We start from the raw sequence: 21,516 nt of genomic DNA on the forward strand, positions 1-21,516 counted from the left end.
ATTGGAAATAAGATGGATGTTTCATTTTCAAGTTTTCGTGTATACGTTAATCCACGTACTATTATTAATTCCACGAAAGAAATAGACATATTGTATAAGCTTGGCCCGCCTTTGGAGATCATCGGGTTAAATCCAAGCCGTCCATTCTATGGGCCCATATCGACCCGTTCGATCTCGGGTCGAAGCCTGAACCGGTCCGACTCGACCAACCTTCCACATCGGCCCATTAGAACGACTCCACCCGACCCGAGACTACACGGATCATATAAACTCAGAGTTTCGTAAAACCTTATTAAACCCTAGGGTGGTTGTTTTTAGTTTAGCTCTTCGTTTCTCATTTTCTTTAGCCCTCTGTCATTTGAAGTTGAAATTAATATTTAGATATCAAATTATATAAAAATAGAAAACAATTTTAAAAAACAAATTAAAAAATTGTGATGAATTACTATTCTCTAGTTATATTTTAAAAAATTCTTTGATAGAGATTAAATTGGAAACTATTGTAAAAAAATGTCTTGAAAATGTAGAATGAAAAATATTTTGAAATATGGAAAATAAACTAAAACTATAAATATTTTGAAATGGAGGAAGTATAAAACAAAAATAAAATAACAAATGTTTAATTTTAAAAAATAAATATGGGGCAGGTGGGGCCAGTGCAATCTCTTGAGACGGCTCGGGGTTTCGGTTTTGTTCTTTGTTTGGTCGTGAGGGTAAGCATTGTATATAGGTTATTAATCGAACCGAATAGTAAGTGTGTATTAGGGTTTCTCACGTTTTTATTTCTCTCCTCGCCGTCTCTTAGACTCCCCCGACACCACCTTCGTCGCCGTAGTCCGACTCACCTTAGCCCTTAGGGTTCGAGTCTGGGTACCCTGTATTTTCTGCGTATCTGACCCCATACCCACCCCTCCCTTGAACCCTGCAAGAACTCTATTTCTTTTTCTTCGGATTTTTAGATTAAATATGGTTGCGGCGTCGAAGCAATTCCAGAAGAGGAAGCTGGATGGGGCCGCGAAGCATGTTAAGCCGTCGAAGAAAACATTTAAATCCAATAAGATGATGAAGGACGATGGTGTGAGGTCTGAGGCGGTTGCACTGCAGCTTGAAGACGAGATTCCTGATTTTCCTCGAGGTTCTTAGAATTCTTCGATTTTCTGTTTGTCGTTTTTTTGTTTGCACCTCTTCTGCGCCGAGAATTAAGTAGCATCACATGGTTGTTTCTTTAGGATTAACTGCAAGAATTAAATTTCTCATGAGCTGTTCTACTCTTATTTGTAGTTGATTTTCACATTTTAATTGTTCTTCCAAGTTTTAAGGAAAAAAACTTGCCTCTTCGATGTTCTGAATTCCTACTTAATTTTCAGGTGGAAATATATCTCTTAGTCGAAAAGAACGTGAGAAAATTCGTGCGGAAGTCGATGTTGAGTTTGATGTTGATGAGCATGTTTCTAAGAAGACTAAGAGGGGAAAGGTCAAGAAGAAGAACCCTGCTGATGCAGACGACTTGGGTTCACTTTTTGGGGGTGGTATTTCTGGAAAACTTCCTAGATATGCCAACAAGATTACAAATAAGGTATATAACTTTCAAGTGTCTTCTATATTTGATTAAATGCGACTGCTCATGCCGGTGTCTGTCATGATGATTCTGGAGGTATTTCGTGGTTTTTCTTCTGGAGTTATGGCCCTTGATTTCTTCTATGAAAAAAAACATAGATCTTTAGTCCGAAGTGATTAGAGACTTTTTTTGACATTTGTATGTCCCACAGGTTTAGTTCTTATGGTCTGATTGATTATCCTGGTGAATTGCATTATCAACCCTCTGGTTAGCATCTTATTGGGTTTTTGTTGAACGAGCTTTTTATGAACGAAGTTGGATTGATGGTAAACAATGCAGCTAAAGGAAAACCCATTTTGAACTTCTAGACATGTTCTTAACAACGTTTATGCGAAATGTTATATGATGCTCTGGATCTGTGAATATTTATTTATCAGCCCTCGTTTGAGGCCTTTCAGGATGCTAATGCTAAGATGTTTAAATCATGAAAAAAGAGATTGTACTGATTTGGATTCCTGGATATGGTGTTACTGCAATGGGAGTCCACTATATGCCCACGGAAAAATAGATATTGCAGCTGCCAACATTATGTGCTACCATTCTATAGATCATATTTTTTCCCCCACTTTTTCTTGCCCTCAATAACGTATGCTTTTAATCATGATGTTTAATCGTGATGAGTATCATGATTATTCGTGTGAGATTAGGAATCACTCATCTATATATTCTCCATGATTTCTAAAATTTCCTTACATGATGATGCTTTCCTGGTAGCTTTTTCAGAATTTCAGAAGGCTATATTTCGATTTTTTTCCCCGATTAATGTTTTAATGAATTCGTGTTCAGAATATTTCCCGAGGAATGAAGCTTTGGGGTGTTGTTGCTGAAGTAAACGAGAAGGATCTTATAATCAGTCTTCCTGGAGGCTTACGAGGATTGGTCCGTGCAAAAGAGGCATTGGATTTTTCAGATTATGAGATAAAGGTAGGCCATATTCAAGTTTTTTTGTCACTTGCACTTTTCACCACTCCCTTTTTTGTGGCCTGAACTGTGTTATTCCCACCTTTCTCAACCAGGATGATGAAGGTAATCACCTTAGAGCCATTTTCAATGTGGGCCAGCTTGTTCCCTGCATTGTGTTGCAGTTGGATGATGATAAAAAAGAAACTGGGAAAAGGAAAATATGGCTTTCAATGCGACTTTCTTTGTTGCACAAGGGGTTCAGTTTGGATTCCATTCAAGACGGGATGGTATGTCTCAGTTTGTTGCTTCTTCCATCTTTCCTGTCTGCTACTTCTATTCCCATCTGCCTCTTTACCTTGGCCGGTATTCAATATGTATGCTGAAGCTGATGCCAACAATATCCAAAGTAGAGTATTCAAAAGACTGCATGTCATATTGAATTGAATAATAGGATACAGGAAATTTGATGTTGGATGAGGTTGTGCCGAAACTAACTGTAGTTTGTATGCATGTGGAAAATATGATTTGTTGATGCAGATTTATTTTCTTAAAAGTTCTTATCTTCTCATGACTTTTTCAAGCATTTCTTCTTTTGCTGATGAGAAATGGTGGTATGCATGCCTGTGATAATATTTTTTACGTATGAGTTAATTGTTTTGGCACTCTGAAATATTTATCCTCTATTTCTTTATGTCACCTTTTCAGGTGCTATCTGCAAACGTGAAAAGTATTGAGGACCATGGATATATCCTTCATTTTGGATTGCCTTCTATCTCGGGATTTTTACCCAAAAGAAGCCAGGATGGTAAGAAATTGTTGCATGGTTTTAGACCTTTTCTGTACCGATGGTTTTGTATTCATCTAGAAAGCTGCTAGGAGCCCTAGGGTACTACTATTGTAGTGATCCTAATATGAACCGTTAATTTGCATTATTTTTGGGAATAAGGCTGAGTTTACCTCTAGAAGTCAAATCATGGAGAAACGGTGTTCCTTAGCCCATCAAGGGTTGATACTTTAAATGATCCAATTTTGCAATTCATTTCCAAAAGCTTTAGTGAATGCATACATAATCTATCCTGAGAACTCTTGGCTGTGTGCTTTGCCTGCTTCTCAAGCATCTTTTTCACTTACTTTTCACGGTTCAACTTGCCAGGAAGCAGGGAGATCGAAGCAAAAATTGGACAGCTTATGCAGTGTGTTGTTACAAAAGTTGATAGAGACCTTAAAAATGTTCGTCTCTGTTGTGATCCGGATGCTGTGGCGAAGTGTGCGGTATGCCTCTGAAATCTGCCAAATTTCAGACTTTTTTCATAATTTGACCAATATTTCTGTGTTTTCCCACTGTGCAGACCAAAGATCTTAGGGGCATGTCCATTGATCTTCTCATGCCAGGCATGATGGTTAATGCTCGTGTGCAATCAGTGCTCGAGAACGGGATTATGTTAGCATTCCTTACATACTTTACCGGCACTGTGGGTTTCCTTTTGTTGTATTGGAAGTTGAAACATCTTTTTCTTCTATAACCTGGTATCTAGGAGATAAGTAACCCCTTGGTTCTGAATTTTCAGGTTGACTTATTCCATCTACAAAATCCTCTCTGCAACAAAAACTGGAAAGATGAGTATAATCAGCATAAGAAGGTACCTGTCTTGGTTTTGTGTCCCCACCTTTTCCTTCCCCTTCTCTTTTGTGAGTTTTATGCTAAAACCTGGTATTACTGTTCACAAATCATGTTCTCGCCTTTCTTTGTTTGCTTTCAACTTTTGTATAGCTTTGGGGTTTCATGCCTATATGCAATAACCAATAAGTCTATGCAATGCCAACTTTAGTTGAATAGATAATCTTTCTAAGACATCAATTTGAGAGTATCATGGCATGTAGGACAAGTTTAAAGCTGTATACTGTTCCTTTGGCTAAAAATAACTTAAAGAATAATGCTTGTCACTGTCAGCAGTTGCCAAAAGTTATGTGTCCTGGCATTCCAAGCTGGAATTAAACTTCTGACTTAGAAATATGTTAGTGTCATGTTGAGTTCAAGGGGATATATAATATTGAGTATCACAGATTTGGTAAATGCTTAGCTCCCTTCTAATCTTCGTCGCGGAGACAGCAAGCTGTCTCCGAGTTCTCCGATTCCTCTGCAAAAACTTTTGTCATGCCCGTTTACCTTTAAAAGTATTTTTCCTTGGTTGTTTTAAATTGTACTTCGGCTTCTTGGGTAAGAATTTCATTTTTATGGCCTTATGTTTGTGATATTCTTGTTTGCATTATGGGTATAAGCATCTGATATTTTGTCTAATCTACATTACGTTTACTAAATGCACCTATTGTTGTCAGGTTAATGCTAGAATATTGTTTATCGATCCATCGACTAGAGCTGTTGGTTTGACATTGAATCCACATCTTGTCCGTAACAAGCCCCCTCCTCTGGTAAGTTAGTGATTATTTTTCATTTACTCCCACATGGATATGATGCTCAGAGGGTCCTAGTATCCTACTAAGTACCATCTCCTCAGTCCTCAGTCAGCAGCAATCAATATGGTCCTGAAGAGGTGTACTTAACTAAAGCACAACACTGTGGCATTTCATCATCTTACATTTGTGCTAGTACCCACTTATTTGATCTTTATTAGAAGGTCCATCTGCTATCTTATGATTTTTGTTTAACCGTTGTGAATCCTTATTCTGTGCGATGTGTGTGGTGTATGTGAAAATACTTGTACCTGTCTATATTTGCTCTTGAAACTATACATTTTGATCTATAAGTTGGCCCCTTTTCAGCATGTTGCCAGCGGAGGCATATTCGACCAAGCAAAAGTAGTTCGGATTGATAGAGGGTCTGGCCTTCTTTTGGAAATCCCTTCTACCCCTGTATCATCTCCAGCATATGTTAGCGTATGTTCACTTGTTGTACTTGTTCTTTGGTGATTTAGGCTCTTGATTTCCTCTGCTAAACCTAGTTTACACCAAATTGCAGGCATCTGATGTAGCCGAAGATGAGGTAAAGAATTTGGAGAAGAAGTTCAAGGAAGGGAGTTGTGTCCGAGTTCGAATCCTTGGCCTTAAGCAGTTGGAGGGGATTGCCATAGGGACTTTGAAGGTTATTTTTGTTGCCATATATTCTGCTAAATTGAATTACCTTGCATATTTTTGGTGTGGGAAAGAGCTTTTCTGGTGCTCATTTTAACCAGCATGATGACCTAAATATTCATTGGGATTAATTTTGATACAGAATAATTCATGTATGCTTCTGTAATTGGTTTGTATTTTCTATAATAGTACATTTATGCCTCTGTAATTGGATAGTAGTTACTATTGGTTTCTTATTAATATTTTTTTATTTTCAACTTTGTGGGATCATTATCGTCTTTTTTATTTTGGCAATGTTTTTACATGGAATAGACAAGTGCTTTCGAAGGCCCGGCTTTCATCCACTCAGATGTCAAGCCTGGCATGGTGATGAAGGGAAAAATCATATCTGTGGATACCTTTGGTGCCATTGTGCAATTTCCTGGTGGTCTCAAAGCAATGTGCCCACTTCGGCATATGTCTGAATTTGAAATTGCGAAGCCCCGGAAAAAATTTAAGGTCGTTATCTTGCAATGGCCATTCTTGTTACATTGTTTGCCGAAGTTTGTGAGTCGTGCAGTACTCTGAACCTTTCTGCGCATAATTTTCATCTCAGGTTGGGGCTGAATTGACATTCCGTGCGCTAGGCTGCAAGTCCAAGAGAATAACTGTTACCCACAAGAAAACACTTGTAAGTTTGTGGTAATTTGTTTCCTTATATGGACCAGACATTGAATATCAAACTTTTTTAAGTCTTTAATTGTTTCTTCATTTACACATTCCTTCATATGCCTAGTTGTAAGATTCATTTTCTTGGTTCAAGCGAGTCTTAAGGGTGATTAGAATATATGTTGTCATACGCAGTATGTGATAAAGAATGTATTCGCTCATCTTGGATTTCTGTTTTTCAGTTTTTCATCTCTTCTCACCTCTTCTCTATTTCATCTTTTATTCCCAAGTGCATTTCATGCCTGTTTGTTACGGTAAACAAATTGGTGTTTTGTCAAGTCTTTTTTAGTCGAGTATTCTATTCACAAAACGTTTCCAAGGAGCTTGTATCCTTTTCTTTCTTGTCTTGCGGAAGGGTAACAGCAAGAGAATTCATATTCGGTTTGCATTTAGTCAGATCTGCTAATTAATTTCTTTAGAACCCTTCAAACATTTATTGTTTGTTTTAGATCATATCTTGGTAAATATTGATTTTACTCTGTAAGCTTTTAGTTGTCGGAAACTGAGTATGTTATTCTGTATATTCTTTGCAGGTGAAGTCTAAACTTCCAATTCTGACTTCTTATGCTGATGCCACTGAAGGTTTGGTAACACATGGCTGGATAACGAAGATTGAAAAGCATGGTTGCTTTGTTCGATTTTATAATGGGGTTCACGGATTTGCTCCCAGGTAATTCTTGGAAACTGTGGGCCATATTTCCGATTGATAGGGTCTAGTCGTGGACTCGTGGATGGTCATGGGCCTCCAATATTGTGAAATTTTTACTGAAACATGTGGGAAGAATTTCTCCAATAAAGGTGTCGTGTGCATTTCCTTGCCACCACAGGTCGCAATTTTTTCCCCCAAAGTAAATATTTTCCCTTAATACTGTCGTTCGTCATGCAGGTTTGAACTTGGATTAGATCCTGGAAGTGATCCTGATTCGGTATTTCATGTCGGCGAGGTTGTCAAATGTAGAGTAACCAGTGCTGTCCATGCTTCACGGAGGATCAACCTTAGTTTTGAGATAAAGCCAGCAAGGTTCTGTCTTTACCAACTGGTTCATGATAATCATCATAGGTTGATACTCTATTATGTATTCTTTCTAATTCTCTTGAGCTCGCATGTCTGTAATGTTTTGAACAGTGTTTCAGAAGATGATTCGATCAAGTTAGGTAGCATAGTATCAGGAGTGGTTGACACCATCGCTCCCCATGCTGTAATTGTTTGTGTCAAGTCTAAAGGTTACCTGAAGGGTACAATTTCTATTGAACATTTAGCCGATCACCATGGTATGTCCTTCTTCAGCATGACCATGTATTTTCATTCTTTCTCTTACTATGTAATCCATCAGTCTGAATTCCTATTTGCCGATGCAGAGCACGCAAAATTGATGAAGTCAGTCGTGAGACCTGGATATGAGTTTAAAAAGTTATTGGTACTAGGTATTCCCTTTCATCATGCTCTCCAATTCCACATCATTGACTTTTCTTTATTTGGATATTTATGCTTCCGAATTAAGTAGCTGTCTTCCTTGTGACATATATGTTTTCCTGCCGTCACTTTTTTTACTATTCTTCTCCGTTTAGCTCTATTGGTGCTGAGGAAAAAGTGAACAAAGAAAAAATTGCATTAAAGTATTTCACAGCCAAGTACTTCAATGGATTTCAAACATGCCCACTACCTATAAATTGTTCTCTTTCCAAGCTCTGCATAACACAAAAAGGGAACTGACTTTTCATGTATAGTTGTTTTATTTATCCCTTTTTTGTTATATTAAAACAACTTAAATCGTTCGCTGTTGACATGTCATGTTTGTGTTAGACATTGAGGGAAAAAACTTGGTTCTCTCCTCAAAACATTCTCTCTTAAAGTCAGCAGAAGAGATTCCTTCAAATGCTAGCCAGCTTCAACCAAACTCAGTAATCCATGTAAGCGGCTGCTTTATCTGATTTTTTAAAACAATTTTTTGATGAACAATTTTTTTGATGAATCCATAAGAAATTCCTTCAAATGCTAGCCATTTACATATAACTCTGCAGTAGCAACATCCTTTTTGTTCTTTTTTTCTTTAACACATTTTTTTTTTCTGTGTCTTCTCTTTTGACCATACTTTTTGATGAATTTGTACATAGGGTTACATTTGTAACTTGATTGAAAGCGGCTGCTTTATCCGATTTCTTGGTCGGTTGACAGGTTTTGCTCCACGAAGCAAGGTAGTTGGTTTTATCAGGTCTTTATGTTTTAAAATTTTTGTTGGGACTTCATGTTTTTTAATGTTTCTCTCTTTTCTTTTGAAGGCAATGGACGAAACTAAAGGAGGTCTATCGGAAGCCTTCTACATTGGACAATCCGTTCGAGCTAATATAATTGATGTTTGTGAATTGTTTGACTCTAGACTCGTATGATTACTTCCATTTAATACTGTTAGATCTTGACCATGGGAAATATTCTTTGTAGATCAATCAAGAAGAGGGCAGGATAACTCTTTCTTTGAAGCAATCATCTTGCTCTTCTGTAGATGCGTCTTTCATTCAAGAGTACTTCCTAATGGATGAAAAGGTTTGTAGCTCTGTATGGATTCCATCTCTTTGTTTTGCCAGTGGGGCTTATGAAGCCCCTTGTTTATTTTGGGGTATTGTACTTAAACGTGACTCATAATATGAGTCATGGCACTGTATTTATGCATAATTTTCATTAGCACTGTACTAGTGTGCTGCATATTCACTAATATTTACACTCCTAGAGAGAGGGCTATGTCACATTGTTGCAAGGAATTGTTAATAGTTCATCACTAAACGTTTTTAACTTTTTGATGTGATAAACGCGATTTGCTCTTGTTCAAGGAAAGGTTGCAGCTTCTAATTTTTGAATCCTTTTTTTTTCTCTTTCAGATAGCCAACCTACAATCATCTGACACCATAGGAACTGAGTTTGGTTGGGTTGAACAATTTACTATCGGGAGTTTGGTTAAGGGAACTGCGCAGGAGAAAAATGACCTTGGAGTTGTTGTCAAATTTGAGAATTTTGATGATGTCCTTGGTTGTGTACCTCACTATCACTGTAGGTTCTTGTTCTACACACTTATAAAATCAATTCAGTAATCTCTGATACAGCTGTATTATAATGTCCGACACATTATATTTTTTGCAGTGGGTGGAGCTGCTGTGGAATGTGGTTCTGTTCTCCAAGCGGTTGTACTTGATTTCTCAAGGGCTGAAAGGCTGGTTGACCTGTCTTTGAGATCTGATTTCACAACTAACTCCGCTAAAGAAGCATCTAGCATTCAATTGAAGAAGGTTTCTCTTGAAAGATATATTCCAGCTGTACCTTCTGTTCATTTCTTCCTCCTTTCTTATATGATCATTGTTGTGAACATGGACCATTTAAATATTAATAAAAGTGGAGGATGAAACATATATTGTAGTAGCTTTATGATTATGATAAAATGTTTCATTTCAGAAACGTAAAAGAGGAATCTCAAAGGAGCTAGAGCTTCACCAGAGGGTCAATGCTGTTGTAGAGATGGTGAAGGAGCACTACTTGGTAAGAATTTGATTGTTTCCTCTTACACTAATTTGGGCCTTTTGCTCAATATCATGTATTCTGGTTATCAGGTTTTGTCGATTCCTGAATATGATTACACTATCGGATACGCATCAGTGTCAGACTATAATACGCAGAACTTTCCTACGAGACGATTTTCCACTGGACAAAGGTGAGTGGTTCCCCTGTTTCTGAAATTACTTTCTAAGTTAAATATACTTTGTTCTTGTCCCTTTATGTACCTTCTTGCCGTTGTTTGATAACGCAAATGAAAATAGGCCTCCAAGAGAATTTACTTATCCTTGTTTTTCAACCCCCTTGAGATTTTTCTCTTGTTATCTGGACTTGTGAAACATTTTGCTGTTCTTCCTACTGTGGTGTATGCTAGATTGTAGTTTTATATGTATATTTTTTTGGCAGTGTCGTTGCTTCTGTTGTGGCTCTTCCAAACCCTTTGAGTTCAGGCCGGTTGCTTCTGCTTCTGGATTCAGTTACTGAGGCTTCCGAGACATCCCGGTCAAAGAAGGCCAAAAAGAAGTCCAACTATGAAGTGGGATCTGTTATCCGGGCTGAGGTTAATACCACTACTCTTTCAATACTTAGTTGATGAATTAGCCTCCTTCTGTCAAAATATGATGCAGCAAAAAATTTGTACGATAGATGAAACTCGATAAAACTAGAGGTCTATAATTATTGCTAAAGCTAACTGAAAGTGACAAGCCTTTTATATAGGCACCGTAAAGCGAATATAAAAATCTAAAATGATAACTCCAGTTGGAAAAAGAAAGAATGGGTAAATAAAAAAAGACAACTTTAGAGTTGAAAAATGGATTTCTATAATAGATATATCCCATAATATTTCCTTACGTTGGCTCGACTTATGTTGTTTGGTGTTTCCATGTTTTGCTTTTCAGATTACTGAAATCAAGCCTCTTGAACTTAGAGTAAATTTTGGCTCTGATTTGCAGGGAAGAATCCATATAACAGAGGTGACTGTCTTGTGTTGTTATTGTTAGTTGTGCATTTAATATGCATTTTGTTTCAACTTTTATGTTAACTATTTTTTAATCAATTAAATGTTTATGTCTCTAAAATGTTGCTTGGATAGGTAAATGATATAAATACTTGTGAAGAACCTTTTGCTAACTTCAAGGTTGGACAATCATTGTCTGCGAGGATTGTTGCAAAGCCGTGTCGATCTAACACTAAAAGGGGTTACCTATGGGAGCTCTCCATCAAACCTGCACTGCTTAGAGGTAAAGCAAGAGATTGATTGATTTGGCAGAAACCAATGTCCATCGACTTCTATATAACTGTCTTGTGGAGCATAACATGTCTTGCATTATTAGTAGTTTGTTTCCTTGGTGGTTTATACCTTCTAGCATTTTGTTGAGGTTCTTGTTCAAACAAAGTGTATCGAACTAGTCCTAAAATTAGTCAACATCCAGCTTGAAGTATTACGTTATACAATTATAAGCATGCAAAAACATGTAGGCTAGCATATGTGTATATGTTACGTCACTCTGCACTTTACTTTCTATCATATGTTTTTATTTCCATCAGATTCCGGCGATTTGAATGACATGCAAATCAATGAGCAGCTCGACTTTTCGGCTGGACAATCTGTCAGTGGGTATGTCTACAAAGTAGACGTTGAATGGGTTTGGCTGGCAGTATCCCGGAATGTGAAGGCTCGCTTATATATTTTAGATACTACTTGTGAGCCTCATGAACTCAAAGAGTTCCAGAGACGGTTCCACCCCGGGAAAGCTGTTTCAGGCTATGTGTTAAGTTATAATAAAGAGAAGAAATCGTTACGGTTGGTTCAGCGTCCAGTGCTTGATGCTTCCCAATGCACTGTAGAGAATGGAAGTGGCAAACTAGATGCATTAGGTAGTAACATTCATGGTGAAGATGCCAGTCTTTATATATATGAAGGAGACATTTTGGGTGGAAGAATTTCCAAGATTCTTCCTGGTGTCGGTGGACTTGTTGTACAAATTGGTCCGCACACTTATGGTAAAGTTCATTTTACTGAACTGAAAGATTCGTGGGTGTCTGATCCACTTGATGACTACTGCGAAGGCCAGTTTGTCAAATGCAAGGTCATAGAAATCAGCCACTCTGTTAAAGGGACGTTGCATATTGATCTGTCACTGCGGACATCATTAGATGGCATGGGTTCAGGCCAAGATTCAGAAGCATTGAATAACATGTAAGATTCTCTTGCATCTTCTAGTCCTTACAGAAAGATAGTATTTAAATATCTCTTCATATATTTGAAAGTTCAATAGAGGAAAAAATTACTGATAAGGTATCTCTAATGCGTTTTGCTGTCTGGTTTAGCTTTATTTTAAGTCGACTTGCTAAAAGGTTCTCCAAAATACTTTCATATTTAACTTAATAATATTATAATTTGCAGTGATAGTGCTTGCAGACGTATAGAGAGGATTGATGATCTTTCTCCTGATATGGTCGTTCAGGTATTTTATGGCCTCAGTGCTCAATGGCTCTGAATTAACTTCATATTTGTTTCCTTATAGTCAATCACTACAGATGGATCTTAAACTCCATTTATTATCATTAACTTTTTCAAGTAGATCTTTTTAAGTAATATATCTCAGCTGTTAAAAAACATGTATATTTAATTATTTATACCTTACTGGGTTCCTTATTCCAGTTAATAAGGTAAAAAATACAGTGTCGGATGAGAGAGTGTATGGATTCCAGCTAGAATCCTTTTATGTATGTTCCTGTGTACTCTGAGAATGTAGAAAGGGGCGAGGAATATTTCTTATTTAGTTCATGAGTTTCTTAGGGCGTACTGCTGAACAGTGTATCTGGATTGGTTTAACCCATTGTGTTATTTATTTACTTTCATTTTTTCAACTTTTACAGGGTTATGTTAAAAATATTATGGCAAAAGGTTGTTTTATTGTGCTTTCTCGGAAGCTTGAGGCAAAAATTCTTCTCTCTAATTTGAGTGATGAGTTTGTTGAGAAACCTGAAAAGGAGTTCCCCATAGGAAAGCCCGTTATTGGCAGGTAGGGTTTCTGTCCTAACAATTTTCCTGTAGAAAACATGGTCTTTGTTCTGCACTAAGAATCTTAAATTTAGGGTGCTTACTGTGGAGCCGTTAACCAAGCGGATCGAAGTTAGTCTGAAGTCAGCAAATGCTGGTAGAGCACGGAAATCTGAAGTTTATGACTTCACGAAGTTCTCCATTGGAGACAGGATATCCGGGAGAATTAAACGTGTGGAGCCATATGGATTATTCATTGTGTTAGATCAGACAAACATGGTACATAACTAGTTATATTTTTCCTCTCTTCGAGTAGTTACCAGACAAAATTTTTGCTTCATTGTTGACCATATACATTTGTGCCAGGTTGGATTATGTCACAAGTCAGAGCTTTCAGATGAACGTGTTGACAACATACAAGCCACGTATAAAGCTGGAGAGAGGGTCACTGTAAAAATTCTGAAAGTATGTAATCACACGTCAGGAAGAATCGTGCAGGGAGTAGTATTATTTTACTTGATTGTTGTTGCTATGGAACACTGATGCTGCTCTTACTCTTTCATTATTTCTCTCAGCTGGATCAGGAAAAGCATCATATATCTCTTGGAATGAAGAGTTCTTACTTTGCAAGTGACGATGATGACAAGATGCAGCCAGCTTCTAGTGAAATGCCTGGTAAAGCCAGCATGCAATGTGATGACATCAGTGATACCGATTCAGAAGCTTCTGCGGAAATTCGTGAGGAAATAACCATCGAAAATGGAACATCAATGGTTCTTTCTCAAGTGGAGTCAAGGGCCTCTGTTCCTCCACTAGAGGTCGACCTTGATGAAATAGAGCAGTACGACTTTGCTGTGGATCAGAGCAAAGTGCAACAAGAGGAAGAAGACAAAAAAGATGAAAAGAACAAGAGAAGGGCTAAGAAGAAAGCCAAGGAGGAAAGGTTGGCCATAGTTAAAGTTATTGTTTTGATTTAATTCCTTATTTGGAGATTATAATGTCGATAATTTTGTTTCCTTGCATCCTGAAAATATCTACTGTCTAGAGAGAAAGAAATACAAGCTGCTGAGGAAAGATTACTGGAGAAGAGTGTGCCTGCTAGTGCAGATGACTTTGAGAAGTTGGTTAGAAGCTCTCCCAGTAGCAGTTTTATCTGGATAAAATATATGGCATTCACGCTTTCGTTGGCTGATGTTGAGAAAGCCCGGTCTATCGCTGAGAGGTATTTCTTTCTACTTCATGAGTTTAACATGCATTATTCAGGAAATGAGAAGCCGTGTAAATGGAAGTGAAGAATACATCCTAGGAGACATTTATTAATACGGGATGAAAGTAGAAAAGTGGTCCATTGGTGCTGTTGGGATATTTCTAATTTTCTACTCACTGGAGACAGAAACTTGTAAAGCATCCAAATGTTATCTGGGGACTGTTAGAAACCACCAGTGTATGTGTGTGTGTGTGTTATGCTCCCGTTCAACGGGAGCATAACACTGTGCCAGTGTGTGCTAGACATATTCTTTATCCATTCTAACTCAAAATCTCTCATGAAGGGCCTTGAGGACAATAAACATTCGCGAAGAGGAAGAGAAGCTAAATGTCTGGGTTGCTTACTTCAACTTGGAAAATGAACATGGAAATCCTCCACAGGTAGTAGAACTGCAGAGAGGGTCTTTTATGTACTTTCTTGTTATCATTAATCATTCACTATGAATCTAAGCTTTCTCTCTTCTTTCCAGGATGCTGTTAAGAAAGTGTTTGAAAGAGCGCTTCAGTACTGTGATCAGAAAAAGGTCTATCTGGCACTCTTGGGCATGTACGATAGAACAGAGCAGAACGAGTTGGCTGATGAACTTCTGGACAAGAAAATGATCAAGAAGTTCAAGCACTCATGCAAGGTGCATATACATGGTCTCTTTGACAGGTATCTTCTCTATTCAGTGTTCTTCACTCACAATCTTGCCATGGCTGTTATCATTTAGGTTTGGCTAAGGAAGGTACAGCAGCTTCTAAAGGGAAATGGGGAAGGCATCCAGTCCCTTGTTACCCGGGCGTTAGAGTGTCTTCCCCGCCACAAGCACATCAAATTCATATCGCAGACCGCTATTCGCGAGTTCAAATGTGGAGTACCCGATAGAGGCCGATCACTTTTTGAAGGCGTCCTTAGAGAATACCCGAAGAGAACAGACTTATGGAGTGTATATCTTGACCAAGTTCGTATATTCTCCCACTCTATATCTCCACTCTGTTTGTATCTTTGTGGCATATACATAACTTATGCTGTCTGAGAACATACGTACAGGAAATTAGGCTTGGAGATGTTGATGTGACTAGGTCTCTGTTTGAGAGGGCTATCAGCTTGAGTCTTCCTCCGAAAAAGATGAAGGTACTTAAACTCCATAACTAATACTTGCACCCATTTTTCACTTAGCCATCGGGTTTAGTTTAAAGTTCACCGAGTAATGCTTTTGCTGGAACGTTCTTTTTGGCATTGTGCAGTTTTTGTTCAAGAAGTACCTTGAGTACGAGAAATCTCTTGGCGACGACGAGAGGGCTGAGGATGTGAAACGAAAGGCCATGGAGTACGTCGAGAGTACGCTGGCTTAAGAACGATTTTGTATGACGAGGTCTTCAGTTTTGTAGGATTAATATTTTTGGACGAATTCAAGCTTGTATGGGGATGAATTTGGTTTTTTTTAATCGAAAATTGATGTTCGAGATAGCCGAAAATGAACTGCGGACATAATTTTGGCCTTGGTTCGGGTCTGGGTACCGCGAGGTGCCGGGATATTCGGATATGTAAATCATAATATCCTTAAGGTATCTTAATTGTACTTGAATAACTTTTTTGTTTTTCTCACTGTAGTGGCGATGTGGTTATACGACACGCGAGTGTTCGGCCTTTGTTTTAGTTCGAAATCACCATTCATCATTCGTCATCAACAAATGCAAGTTTCTTATTTCTTTATTATCTCAAGATCCGAACACCGAGTTTCTCACTTTTCTTCTTCTTCTGAAGTCATTGTGTAAGTTACATTTTGTCCCTTTCCTCGATTCCGTACACAGAGACACCCAGTACCCTCTCATCCTCATGCTCAAAAACCACATAAATTTATCAACTTCTGTACAAAACTAAGTTTTTAGAGAGAATTACCCACAAGAGAACTAAGCAGCTCCAGACTCCGATTGTCAGCCTAGTAGTAACCCCCGATTCGCTTACTGTAGATAACAAAAGCACGTTAGCCTCGAGAATTTGCTACAAACTAGTAATCCAACAGCTTGGTTAAATTTCATTACCAGAGATTAAGGGACTGAGCCGCCATATGCCAAACTACGGATATTTCAAATCGTGGAACTGATTAGAGAAATGATTTTTCGGCTACACTACTACAGCCTCGGGTTTTATCTTCCCTCTCATTCCTTGAGCTGAGAGGAGAAGCAGAAAGAAGATAGAGTGACTTAGTTTAAGGCATAGTGGACACGCTCCAGTAACTGAACGACTTGGTGCAACTGTAACACGAGTGAGGAAGGAGAATGTTGAAGTTTTGAACTTGATTTCAAACAACTTGGAGATGGCACATCTGCCATTAAAACCGCCTCTTGCTGTATACTAGTAAGCTCCAGAAACTGAGCAAGCATATCACCGTCTAAGATTTTTTTCGCCTTAGCCTGCCAAAAAAAAAGTACTTTTGTAATATAATATCTAAGATCGACCAAAAAGGTTAGTCAAGCTCCAGAAAGACAATTTCAGTACAGACGGATTATTCAACTAATCCCAAATTCCCAATCGCCTTTTAAAAGCAAATCTGATATAATCTTTGTTTGAGGGCTAATCCCAAACGTCTTTCAAAATTTCAGTTTTGCTAATAAACCTGCTTCCTTCCTAACGCAGCAATGCTCTCCTTCATCAAAATGAGATATCTATGACAAAATCAGCGGTGAGGAAACCATAATTAAAGTTCTAATTGCCAGAGCTTTCCCTGCTCCAGTGAGTTTATAACTACGTTTTTTGGTTCACTTACAGGATTCTCACGACTTCGGAACTCATTATGATCATTCCCGAGAATAGGTGCAGTCAGTGGATGGACCGCAAGCCTAGCCTGGACAGCTTCTAGAAGTTTGAATTCCTCCCTACAAAAGAATATGCGATCATTCATACAGCTTATCGTACATGGTAAAAAGGCAAAGTATCAAAATCCACATCTCTGATGCAGCTTAAACAATAACAAAGGATAACATCAAGCTGAAAAACACAGCACCTAGTGACAAACGCTAAACGTAATTCAGAGACATCATTTGATTATTTTTTTGGGGGGAAAATCTCCGGATGGGATGGAGTCCTCAACTACCACTGGCTGTTCATTTTTGTATTGCTAGAAAGGTTGCGCTATAAATAGAGGTTTGCAATATGATTGCAGTCTTTGCTATTTTCATATGTAGATGTGAATGACAATACTATACTATAACCCAGTTGTTTCTTCTTTCCTGTTTATCGAATCATACCTTGATATAGGAACAAATATGAATATACTCCCTAATAGCGTGCCAGCTATGATTGTGTTCTGCACTGTGTCGATACTTATGCTGAGACCATAAGACTTCAGCACATCATCGGCAGGAAGTTTGTAAACATAACACCCCTGTGTTATCATTAGAAAGATGGGCAAAGATGTAAAAAGAGGAAAATGAAATAAGAGGATTATACAGTCATTGGCCTACAAGACAGTTAAGGTTCAGAGACAAAGCAAATAAAGAGTATATCTTATCAGCTTATATTCTTCTGTTGCTTCAGGGCATGTTTGGGAGAAGCAACGATGAGGCAGTCTCATGAAGAGAAAACTGTATGTCATTTCTTTACGATGACTAATGTGTTACCAAGGCTGTCTTTGCTACAACGATTAAGAATAGGATATGTTCCAAGCTATACTCTGTATGTATTTCGTTTAGTTGAGTAAAAGGAGCTCTTAACTATTTATTTAGATAAGCTCGTAAGATGAAAGCTTGCTATTTCATTGGACACAGGCAGCGGAATAGAAAATCATTAATATAACCAAATTAACTATTTAGATTTTGGTAAATTAGCCTTTTAGATTTTTGGCGAACTTATGAAATTTATATCGTGATAGATTTTGGTAGAACTCCTGGTAAGTTTATAGGTGTTACCTTTCTGATGGTCATGGCTATCTCACCCATGTAATAAGCACAGTTCAGGTTTAGGTTGGACTCCGGACTTGAATATTCTGTATCAAGAAACAGTAGCCAGTCCTTAAAAAGTGCAAGGAAAAATAAGAAAGAACCAAGATCAGTGTAGCCTATCTTTCAGACAATTTTTTAATTATTAGCTAACTTTAACATTTGCAGAATGAGAATGATTCCACAAAAAGCTAGGAGAGTCTTAAGAATGTAGCCAGAAAAAGATCACTAATCCACTGTATAGCAAAAGAAGCTTTGTAGGGTTTGCTTTACAAGTATAAGAACACAATGCATACCCATATTTCAGGGCGTGCAGAAAAACAAAGACTATGGCAACAAGAATGGATGACCTGTATTGCTCAAATGCAAAGAGCAAAAACACCAAAGAACCACTCTAGAAGAACATAGTTATCATAACCCTAAACATCTTGTGATTGAATCCGCCAAATAATAAATTAATTCAATTTCTATCTACATTAATCCCCAACACCAAATACACCGTTTCATATGATTGAATCCACCACATAAAATCAATTCAAATTCTATCCTCCATTAATCATCAACACCAAATCTCAAGGATGGTTCAGATGTTTTTCATTCAACAACAATTTAAATGGCTACGTTGAGTCCCTTGATAAGCAAGTATATGAAATCACTAATTGATCACGTGTAAATTAAATTGGGAAGAAATTACAACAAAAACTGTAGATGTAAAAGCTAACGAGAAACCACTGAAGTTATCTGGTTTAAAATGACTGTTGTTCATAAAGATGAGGAATTATCTGGTTTTAGGCCAAATTAGGAAAGCTATTCCAACCCCAGAAAGTGTTAACGCTAGTCTGATATGTAGGGGCTCGAACACAACATTAAAAGTATCAACAGTATGGTTGCTTAATAAATCCATTCAAAATTCTGGCATTTGATCTCAGCTTACATGTCATGAAGAATCTAAAAAATGGTAACAGTTTTTGAAGTGTGTTCAACCAGCTTGACTAATTCAATGTGCAATTATATATCATAGTAGCGGGCACTATTATTCAAAATGCATGAAACATCTACTACTACTAATACAATGCCCATTTGGATATTGATGTCATCTTTAGCTTCAACAAAGATCGTATTTTTCTATCTGCTGTGTGAAGTATTTTGGTCACACTGAGCACTACAGAAAGGAAGGAAAATAAGCTATTATAACAACCCACAAGCAAAATGGCTATGTGCTACGTACCATATTCTGACCGATCTGTGCAAGATAAGATAGCTACACTCCCCTTACGATCAGATACAGCAGCGGTATTGGCATCCATCAGTAAGCAATCAGCAACTAACCGTTGTGATGGATCAGAAAATGTTTGGTACAGTTTCTTCACGTCCTTCAATAACAGGAAAAATGTAAAAGAACCTCCAGTATCAATAGCTAAAATTTTAGCAGAACAATAAATGGACATTCGAAAATCTATAACAAGAAGATAATTTCTTTCTGTAGAAAGGGGTTACAGAACAAACCTCGTGATAAGAATAGAAAAGGACACCATCACGGCAATCCCCAACGGCTATTCTAGTGAAATATGTATTCAGAGATGTTATCATGAAGCGTGTCCTTCCTACCGCAAACCTCTTCATTCTCTCAGGGTTATCATTCGGGAAACCACATACATAAAACTAAACAAAGGTGAACATATCCATTAGCTGCTTAACATGAACTGTCAACATCGAAACTGTAGATCATCAGTACGAGACTTACAGCATTGCCAGCAGATGCCAGGAAGTAACGATCAAGATATGGACAGATGGCAAGTACCATTCCTGGCCAAGTGGTTGCAGAGGCCAATCTCAACTGCCATGCTTCGACCTCATCAAGTTTAATTCCGTCAGAACTGTTGTCGTCTGGACTGCTGCAGAAACTACCTCCAGATAGTTGTTCCGTGGTGTGTCCCACAACGTCACGAAAAGGTGACATGCGTTGGGAAGACGATCCAGCCTTTGAACAGAATGTCACTGAACCACTATCTGAGTTTTGTGTGTGTTCAATGCAGAGAATAATTAATCGGCCTTTTGTGCTGCGAAACAGACATTCAAAAAGAATTCATACAATCAGCATGAACCTCATAACACTTTCACAAGGGCTCCGGAATCATTTCGGCCTTCCCAGGAGACACTAACCAATGCGTTATAAAATGGAGAAATTAAATATGAAAATTTAAGATTCCAAAGCAAAATAAATATTTTAGTCCTGCTAATAGAGCTGAACAAATCATCTATAAATAAAATAGAACTAGTGCTTATTGCTGCGGACTCATCAAGAAACACCTCCATAGAAAATGAAAAATCAGCATTCTTGAAAAAGCTAAGACTCAAACCTTTCAGCTTCACCACTAGGCAGTATAGCGGGACCAGACGATAAACTCGTCCCAACCACAAGGACTTGTTCATTTCCCACGCGTAAAAGTTCCATTGACTTTCCAGTTTCTCCATGTTTGAGCTTATACGATGACAACACTGACCCACTAAGTGGATCCACACAGCATACATCAGATGCACAAGTATCCTGCAAATCAGTTCTCATCACAATCAATAGTTTGCTTTCACTATGATATATGACCTTTCGCGGAGTGCCTCCAAGCTGAAACTTCTGCACATTTAGCCGTTTGCTGTGCACCATCTCCACCTGAAAATAGAAGCATATACATTAGCCTGTAGAACATACTATTTACAGTAGTAAAAACTACACGCCAAGAGATGTTGAATAGTGAATTAGGTAACTTAAACTTTAAAGGAAGCAATCGGAAAATACAGTTCCGCTTTCTTCAGTAAGACGGTAACAATGCTCACTGAAAAGCTGAAATGATAATACATATAAACGCAAAAACTTACTAGATGTAGACAGTTCTCTGCAACAAAAAGAATTCCTTGAGGACAATCAGATGAACACACAGGAGTTGCATGAGTGGAAGGTTGGAATGAGATGGAAGTATAAGAAAGACTCTGCCTTGCTGTTTGCAACAACCATGGCCTGTCGCTAAGAGCTATGATGTCTGAATCTAGTGAATCGCTGAAAGGAACCAGGAAAACAGGAGTGATGCCGATGCGACGGGTGGCAATTAACAAAAGATTGATGGGTGAAAGGCTCTTTTCACCCAGAACAGTGTCCATCACTTCTTCAGAGTGACTGACAGAATCTGGAAAATGCAACCCGGATGAAGGTGGAAAAGTAGGCCACTCAAAACGAAGTAGCATTCCATTTCTCAAACCGCATAGGACATAAAACTGATCGACTAATACAAGTCTTACATCTTGCGGGATGCATCCATTTATGGCTGTTCCCATAGTATTTGTTAACAATATCAACCCAGAAGCAAGAATTCGTAACCCATCACCATCTTCTGAGCAGGACAGAACCTCCACAGAAGGCTTATGTGTGCCAATTACAAATGTATAGCCTCCATCCATACCAGCAGG

General features: G+C 38.1%; 2 protein-coding genes across 3 annotated transcripts in view; one reads left to right on the forward strand and one right to left on the reverse strand.

Moving 5' to 3' along the window:
* Positions 1-758: 758 nt before the first annotated feature.
* On the forward strand, positions 759-15,707 carry LOC104826779 (rRNA biogenesis protein RRP5). 2 transcript variants are annotated; one of them, XM_010559655.2, is made up of 40 exons: positions 759-1,135; positions 1,368-1,576; positions 2,405-2,542; positions 2,635-2,808; positions 3,227-3,326; positions 3,675-3,793; positions 3,871-3,993; positions 4,090-4,161; positions 4,859-4,951; positions 5,303-5,416; positions 5,499-5,621; positions 5,924-6,109; positions 6,207-6,281; positions 6,853-6,989; positions 7,206-7,340; positions 7,446-7,591; positions 7,679-7,744; positions 8,124-8,230; positions 8,435-8,515; positions 8,600-8,674; positions 8,760-8,861; positions 9,194-9,362; positions 9,453-9,625; positions 9,762-9,845; positions 9,917-10,017; positions 10,266-10,419; positions 10,760-10,834; positions 10,954-11,101; positions 11,409-12,060; positions 12,268-12,328; positions 12,744-12,889; positions 12,963-13,146; positions 13,234-13,332; positions 13,443-13,810; positions 13,913-14,089; positions 14,418-14,514; positions 14,604-14,762; positions 14,847-15,077; positions 15,167-15,250; positions 15,364-15,707. In XM_010559655.2, the coding sequence occupies exons 1-40, from the start codon at positions 967-969 to the stop codon at positions 15,469-15,471; spliced, it is 5,814 nt and encodes a 1,937-aa protein (XP_010557957.1). In that variant the 5' UTR covers positions 759-966; the 3' UTR covers positions 15,472-15,707. The 2 variants fall into 2 exon arrangements, with proteins under 2 accessions (XP_010557957.1, XP_010557958.1); XM_010559656.2 differs by having other exon boundaries at positions 9,453-9,598.
* Positions 15,708-15,800: 93 nt separating this feature from the next.
* The window catches only part of LOC104826780 (pre-mRNA-splicing factor prp12), a 9,920-nt gene continuing 4,204 nt past the window's right edge, over positions 15,801-21,516 (reverse strand). The window contains exons 8-17 of the mRNA XM_010559657.1: positions 20,932-21,509; positions 20,418-20,725; positions 19,802-20,117; positions 19,564-19,719; positions 19,286-19,430; positions 18,028-18,104; positions 17,368-17,504; positions 16,887-16,995; positions 16,162-16,533; positions 15,801-16,083 (exon numbers count right to left, since the gene is read on the reverse strand). Coding sequence (XP_010557959.1) covers positions 16,324-16,533; positions 16,887-16,995; positions 17,368-17,504; positions 18,028-18,104; positions 19,286-19,430; positions 19,564-19,719; positions 19,802-20,117; positions 20,418-20,725; positions 20,932-21,509 — 2,036 coding nt within the window. The 3' untranslated portion in view covers positions 15,801-16,083; positions 16,162-16,323. The remainder of the gene's footprint in view (positions 16,084-16,161; positions 16,534-16,886; positions 16,996-17,367; positions 17,505-18,027; positions 18,105-19,285; positions 19,431-19,563; positions 19,720-19,801; positions 20,118-20,417; positions 20,726-20,931; positions 21,510-21,516) is intronic.

The sequence above is a fragment of the Tarenaya hassleriana genome, unplaced genomic scaffold (genome assembly GCF_000463585.1).
Source record: "Tarenaya hassleriana unplaced genomic scaffold, ASM46358v1 Cleome5, whole genome shotgun sequence".
NCBI lineage: Eukaryota > Viridiplantae > Streptophyta > Magnoliopsida > Brassicales > Cleomaceae > Tarenaya > Tarenaya hassleriana.

What these genes read in the sequence shown, in the direction of transcription:
- LOC104826779 (XM_010559655.2), top strand. Translation starts at nt 967, where the DNA reads ATGGTTGCGGCGTCGAAGCAATTCCAGAAGAGGAAGCTGGATGGGGCC. An exon ending in TTTCAGATTATGAGATAAAG is followed by an intron (nt 2,543 to 2,634) that starts GTAGGCCATATT and finishes TTTCTCAACCAG; the next exon opens with GATGATGAAGGTAATCACCT. An exon ending in TTGCCATAGGGACTTTGAAG is followed by an intron (nt 5,622 to 5,923) that starts GTTATTTTTGTT and finishes TACATGGAATAG; the next exon opens with ACAAGTGCTTTCGAAGGCCC.